We start from the raw sequence: 7500 nt of genomic DNA, 5'->3' as shown, positions 1-7500 counted from the left end.
GCGCGTGCACATTTTCCCGCGCTTTGTGTCGGCTACGTGTAATTAATTCGAGTTTTGTTTGGTTTACTGGATTATCTCGCTCCTTTTCGATTGGCCGAAGTAATTACTTTGGTTTTGGTTTTACGACACTCATTTGAAAAGCGCTCTAATGCAAAAACTGCAAGAACTCAATTATGCCGAGATATTATATTCCATTTACACCTGAAAAATACATGAACACAAATAAAAGCAGCTAAAACACGACAGGAGCATCATTTCGATTGGCGTAAGCTAAATTCTTCTGCAGGTTTACTTTTCCTTATTACAACACGAAATGTCGGTTCCAGTTATTGTGTTATGTTCTTTGCACGTCATACATAAACATATATGTGTTCAAGATGTAAACAAAAATGTGGTCAAAGTCATGCAACAGGAAAAAAAAGTGATCGAGGCGATGACGTCATCGTAAAACCACTCAGTAACTAGTAATAATACACATCCGCTTCATTCTGAATAAATGTGTCTTTGAAGTACATACACGAATCGCGTTTTGAAAACGACGATCTTGACACGATGGCCGCCTCACTGTTTATAAACCTCAGTAGATATCAGCTGATTTTAATGCTTTTTTCTACCCTGTATTGTCCGAGTCTTTCAGCGGATCTGCTTGATGTACGGTTATTCAGTCAAACGCTCTCTAAATTGGCCACAGACGGACTTGGTGTCTCAGCTTTGCAGGTAACCAACACAATTATTAGTTAAACTTGTACGTGTTAAAATTGAACCACCCCACCTTTTTAACACCAAAGTAAGGTTCAAGGTCCCCAGTGTTTTTAAGAAATGTATGAGTCTCACGAGTGCGGACCAAAGACGTCGATCTCACGCATTGAGGGCAATTTCTCACGCCTGACTTATTCTTTAGCACTCTAACAACAAAAATTCAATCCAATATTCCCCGTAAATGTTCCAAAAAACTGCGCTTAATGTCGAGTTTGAGATCAATACGTTCGAAAGCCATCGGAAAAGTTTCAAATAGCTTTGGACGTTTTCGGAAGCCATCGAAACATCTTCGGACATTTTCAGTAGCGTTCGGAAGTCTTCGGTAAATCGTCGGAAGTTGCCGAAACATTTCCGGAAATTTTGGTCATGAGGAGACGAAAATCTCTACGCTTTGACTCGGCAAAAAGTTAGCAGGTATACATTCAGATCCACACGAAAATTGAAAGCATGAATATCAATTGATGCTGAAACGTTTGTTCACATAGTGACCCTCTTTGAAACTATGCGTGATATCGTGTAAAACTTAACTGGCCAACTTCTGTTCTCCTAAATTAACATTAATCTCTATTGTAATCATCAACAATAACTGAGGCTTCTGACACTTACAATAAGGGTGTTTTGTGATCTTTCAGGCGCCCGTAAAAGTAAAGTCAAGGTCATTTATGCACCCCGGGTTATGCAAGCGGCACGTTTAACTATATATTCACCCACCAAAGTGAAAGTTGAGATTTTCCTCTGCCAGTGAATGTTCATGGCAGAAGTAACTTGGCGGCTCCGATATATGAAAACTTTAAGTGCTGCCAAACTCTCAGTAACTGGGTTACAGTAACTTTCAATATGTAAGGTAAAAGCAGGAGGCCATTACCCTGAGCCTCGATCTTCCATATTAACCTTCTTAGTCAACCCTTTCTCATATCTTTCTATTTTTAGAAGCACCTCGCAGGGGGGCTTTAGTGGGTGTTTTCTCAATAGCCAATCATAAGAGATCGATGGTCAGTCAAGCATTTACTACGTCACATACGTATGTGACGTATTTGAACCACTTCACGTATGCTCTCCGTCACATACGTCAAAATACAGTAGTTCTAAAAATAGAAAGATACGGGACAGGGTTGACTCAAGCGTACAATACAGATGAAAGATTCGGGTAATGGTCTCCTGGTAAAAGATTAAGCCAAGTGCCCCATCAGGCCGGAGCTTATCCCGGTTTCTGTTGCATGAAGCGACTAGGAGTATTCTACTCCCACCTGGATGGGATGCTAGTCCATCGCAGGGTTACCCCCTAGAATTAAATTCGGCAGCACCCATTTATACACCTGGGTGGAGAGAGGCAATGTGAGAATACTGAAGTCTCTTCCTCACGAACGCAACACAATATTCCTAGTCAAGACGCTATTTATCTTGCCCAGGCAAATGATGATAATCTTTATTCTCGTCACCAGGATGCAGTTGAATCCGATCAGTTCTCGACTGGACTAAATGCGATATAATTACAAATATCGGTTTTTTGCCTTTTTTCCTCGTTTTTCCCTACCCTTGATCTAAGAAAGAAATACTTGATGGAAAGTTAGTCGGCGCTGGAGGTATATTATAGGAATATATTTCGTGATTTTAATTTTATTATTGCGTTTTATTAGGCCAAGGCTCAGCGGCTAAATTAGCCGTGGAGAGTAAACAGAGTAAAGTTACTTTTACAACAGATCATGAGTAGTTTTACTGCCTAAAAATAAGCCGCGTGATTGCAAATACATGCTGACTAAGCAGTACCATGCTGTGTCACGAGTGTTTGAGAAACTACCGTGCTTCAGCGCTTTATTCATCCCGTATTTAATGTACCCTGTTTATATTACAAGTTCAAATCAAGATTGCTCAACTCTAAAACAGAGGGCCTCTGTCAACTGTCAAAACGCCGTAAAACGGTAACACAAACGTAGGCTATAGCAAGTGCATGACATAAAACAGTAAAATGTCTTGAAAATCTGCAATTTTCTCCCCGAGCTTTGTAAAGGTTTTTACGCTTTACATAATACGGCATATCCGGGACTCCCTCTTACCCCGCCCTGAAAATGGGCCTGGAACCCAAGAGGGAGTCCCGGAACAGGACTAATAGGGACAAAGCTTGTTACTACGATTAAAAAAGTGGGGGTGGGGGGACTGCTCCGTTACCAGGTCTCCTACTATCAGCTATCGCATTGCCAGTCTATTTCAAATATTTGTTTCCTCTGTTGATTTTGTTTTAATTACATGCCTTAAACTAACCTGAAGCTATATGTCAGGGGCACCCAACGAATCTGTTCCTCACATTATCTGTTCCCCAGAGGAATCTTGCTGGCTGGCAAAAATACAGGTGTTTCGATGAACTGGCTGGGAAATTTTGTTATTGATAGAGGTTTTGCCTGGGAATTACTGACTTTTCCTAGCATTTCAACCCGAGCTGGCTGTAGAAACTCTGAAGATTGAGGACGACTAAAAGAAAGAAAAAAAAAAAAAAAGAAAAGAACCCCTTCCCTCTCCCACAGAGTAGTCACAAACATACGACGGCTGGTCAGAGTGATTGGGCTTGCGGAAAAAACCTGTTTTGTCCCGGTTTTGTCGCTTTTGTTCGGTCGTTTTGGATCGAGGGATTTGAAAGCGCGCGGAATTCCTGGCTGGGAAATAAATTTGATCAGCTGGCTGGGAAACCAACCAATTTTATCTAGCTGGCTGGGAAATTTCTTGTGTGTCTTTCTGGGAAAAAGGAACAGATAATGTTTTCCCAGCAACACTGAAAAACACCTGAAAATGCCTTAATAACATTTATTTTCATTAACTGGGGTATAATAATACATTTTACAACAAATTGGTCGTTGGGTGCCCCTGATATGTCACTGCACTACGTAAAAATGCGCCTTAAAATGTCTCCGAACTACCCACGTAAACCAGGTTTTCCTTTTTTTCATAAATGATCCAGTAAGCGACTGAATGTTGCTGTTAACACTTTTCATGACGTTTTCCTCTTTCTTGAAAATTTTACAGAAACAACTTTTAATCTTCCATTTCAGGAGCACTTTGACAAGTTACAGTTTACAGAGACTGCAGTTGACGGCAGTGTACTCATCCCTAATCTAGCAGCGAGTGTCTCAAACAAGTTCAAAGAGAGGTTTCTTGTTGTACGAAGACTTAAAAGAGCTGTGGAGTCTTCTTGGACAACATCTCCAACAACGACCCCAGCAGAATGCTGTCAGATAGCAAACTCACCGAAACGCCTCGAGTACGATTCAAGGTTTCGTAATAAAGTTGACTTTGCAAGTTTATGCGTTAAGATTTCAGAGAGCGCTCCTTCGTCTCGACAGTATGTTGCTGATTCCGTACTGAGCGAGATGAAAGATATCATGCAGCAATATCCTGTTATCAAGTGGCAATACTTTGCATCTGAGGAAGGTATGCTGGCGAGTTTTCCAGCGTTTGAAGACGCGGCAGACTGTAGATCTTATGATCCTCGTTTCAGACCATTTTATGTAGAAACAGCCACACCCGAACCAAAACACGTTGTTCTTGTTATTGACACAAGTGGATCAATGGCTGGGAACCGGATTGACGTGGCTAAGGCGGCTGCAAAAACGGTTTTAAGTACAATGAATCCAAGAGATCGGGTAAGTAAAGTAATCCACGATTGAAAGCTATGGCGCTTCAAACAATATTTTAACGTTAGTGTTCTCTTATTTTTCGGCTTGACTGCCTGCCTGCTGGACTGACTAACTGACTGACTGACTACCGTCCGATCCCCCGACCGCCCAACAGACTCACTGACTGACTGACTAGCAGCCTGTTTGTCTGGCTGACTAGCTGCCGGAGTGACCGACTGATTAACTGGGTTGCTGTGTGACCTCGTATCTGATTATTATTATTTTTTATCAGATTGGATTGGTGAAATTCAGCAGCGAGGCCGAAACACCAACTGGATACAACAATGATGGGAGAGACTGTCACAGCAAACGTTTGGCGGATGCCACACCGATTAATATCAAATACTTAAAGGATTTTGTAGATACACTTTTTGCTAGAGGTACGGATTATTATAATTAACCATTCGCTCGCAACAACAGGTTCAAGGAATTAAAAAGGAATCCATTCAAGTAAAAATTATTCATTGATAACGCGACCTCGATGTATCTCAATTTTTAATCTTTATTTCTTTATCCAGCGTTTTGCATGATCGAGTTCACTAGATTCTTATTTCGCACTTCTCGTATCGCTTATAATGTGCACCTTTATCAGAGCATATTTCACGTGCTTTGCTGGATATCGAAACGTTGCCGATGAAAAGGGAAGGATTACGTTCACTGTTTCAAACAAGTTGATGAGAGGGATAATTGGATTTTGACAACCCTTAAAGACCTTCACTAAAGAATTGTGACGAAAACCGTTTGTGAAACTGTATTGTGATGACCAATAACAGTCCTGTCTCGTTATTTTCTTTCAAACAGGAGGTACGGATTATTCCAAAGCATTTACTCTGGCCTTCGACTTACTGAAGGGCTCATCTCCTGGAAAAGGTCCTTCCAGGAAAAAAGTCATTATTTTTCTAACAGATGGTGAACCAAACGACGCAGCCGGTGATATCATGCAGACGATAAAAACGAAGAACGCAGAGCTGAACAATGCAGTCGTCATAATGACTTATGGCATGCTTACCGACTTACAAATCCTCAAAGATATTGCTCAACAAGATGGGAGTAATTACGGCATCTCAAAAGCACCGGACGTCCCTGTAAATACTGTAACAGCAATGCGAGAAAGTCATGTTTCTACTCAATATATTAATACAATAGCTAGAATTCACGCGCGATAGGCAAGTATCTGGTTACTAAACCCGGGGAGGACGTCCATATAAAAAGGGGAGGGATGCTCGTCGTCTCGCTTAGGGGTGTAAATTTCGGAATTTTGGTCTCACTTTGGGTGTTCTGGGCAAAACGCAATCATATGTAGGCGTGAAGGTCTCCTTTAGGGTTGCGCGCAAAGAAATATAAAAGTGTTTATTTACACTTTTATATTTCTTCACGTAGATGAAAGTATTAGATGATAATGTCTTTGCCATAATTAAAAGCCCCTGTATTTTTATTTCTCCGTGTTTTAATATGGTCTCTTTTAGGGGTAAAAAAAAGCCCGGGTCACGCCCAGATTGGTCTCCTTTAGGGGTTTAATTTACAATTTCCGACGAGCATCCCTTCCCTATTGGGAGTCCCCCTCGGGTACTAAGCTGAATTTAAGTTGACTGTCAAATTGGGTCAAAATGTTCTTAGTAGCGATTGCACTGAAGCATAATTGCATTTTGAACACAACTAAAGGGCTTGCGTTAAACATTTGCGATCAAATCTTTATTTTCCCTTTGGAGAGGCGATCTAGCTGAGTGGTTTAGGGCGCTGGATTTAAAATCTTGAGGTCCCTGGTCAAATCCTTTTCCCTACCACTATCAGGATTGTTCAACTCCTCGACGGCGTTGTGTAAATAGCCAAATGGTCAGCCTCCCACCAGTAAGATTTTTAATAGTTTATTTTCTATTTCATTTACAGTGTCCCCAACTAGTAAACCTTTTGCTAAATGCATTTGCCAATTAAATAAAGTTATTTATTATTTTATTATCATTATCAAAGGCTGGAAAATTCACCCATGTTTTAAACCCGAATAACTTACGAAGGGACTTGGCAACATACTACGACTTCTTCTCAACAAACACCATCCGTGATGAACCAATCATATCCATTCCTTACGTGGACGCCTTTGGAACAGGTAAGGTACTAAAGGATGCATGAGATATTTTACTAGATGAACCAAGGGATCATATATTGGGTTTTAAATGATCAGGGAATATATTTCGTGGTCATTCCAAGGAAGCCAACTGAAATTACGTAGAAGTTATTCCCCTTAAGCTTTACTACATTCTGGTCAGCCTACTTGAGTATTTTGAAGAAATGGTGGCTAATATTTAATAATTATGTCAAGGAAATACTACTTTTGATATGGTACACGCTGGAACGAGAACATAATATCCACATATCCTAGACCTAACTCTCAATAACGTAGTTATCTGAGTGATAAAATCTTGCTCAAAACCAAATGGTGCAGTTCTTGGGATATATATACTACAAAGTTACTTGTTGACCTTTTTAACCATGTCACTTAACGATTGGTAGTTTCTTCGTCCATTAACAACCGTTTTTTGCCAACAGGTCTGTTAACATCCATAACACTGCCTTGTTACCACCAAGGCAAATTCATCGGTGTTGTTGGCACGGACATAAGTATGGCGGACCTTCTCTCTGAAATCACCTACTTTCAGAAGGGCCAATCAAGTTATGCTTTCATGGCCGACAGTTCCGGAAGGACCATGATGCATCCCCTTCTGCCAGCCCCTTCTAATGCCTACGGCGACCCGATTTTTATGGACATCACGGCACTAGAACCTGATCCGGAGTTTTATTCCGTATTTGAATCTATCAAAAAGTAAGAATTCGCATCTCCTTTTAACCTATTATGATAGAAGATACATCTATTGGAAATATAAGCTGCCTTCCAACCTACTTCAGCAAAAATAAAAACGGAAGCCTGAAAGTGATAACGTTCCTCAATTTTAATAGCGTAAATTGATTTGCAAGTAGACATTTGATGAGGCGGTCTTTCCTACTTGGGATGCAAAATTCTTCTTAGGGATTAAAATACGACAAATCATTTTATAACAGGTACTTCATTGTTGTTATTTAG

General features: G+C 40.6%; 1 protein-coding gene across 1 annotated transcript in view; it reads left to right on the top strand.

Moving 5' to 3' along the window:
• Positions 1-7500, top strand: part of LOC138038788 (VWFA and cache domain-containing protein 1-like) — an 18914-nt gene that overhangs the window by 578 nt on the left and 10836 nt on the right. The window contains exons 1-6 of the mRNA XM_068884831.1: positions 1-717; positions 3801-4391; positions 4657-4804; positions 5226-5509; positions 6393-6528; positions 6969-7242. The exon at positions 1-717 is cut by the window's left edge and continues 578 nt beyond it. Of these exons, the coding sequence (XP_068740932.1) occupies positions 553-717; positions 3801-4391; positions 4657-4804; positions 5226-5509; positions 6393-6528; positions 6969-7242 (1598 nt within the window). The 5' untranslated portion in view covers positions 1-552. The remainder of the gene's footprint in view (positions 718-3800; positions 4392-4656; positions 4805-5225; positions 5510-6392; positions 6529-6968; positions 7243-7500) is intronic.

Source organism: Montipora capricornis, chromosome 2 (genome assembly GCF_036669925.1).
Source record: "Montipora capricornis isolate CH-2021 chromosome 2, ASM3666992v2, whole genome shotgun sequence".
Taxonomy (NCBI): Eukaryota; Metazoa; Cnidaria; class Anthozoa; order Scleractinia; family Acroporidae; genus Montipora; species Montipora capricornis.
The sequence above is the reverse complement of the archived record's forward strand: the minus strand, read 5'-3'. Positions and strand labels throughout refer to the sequence as shown.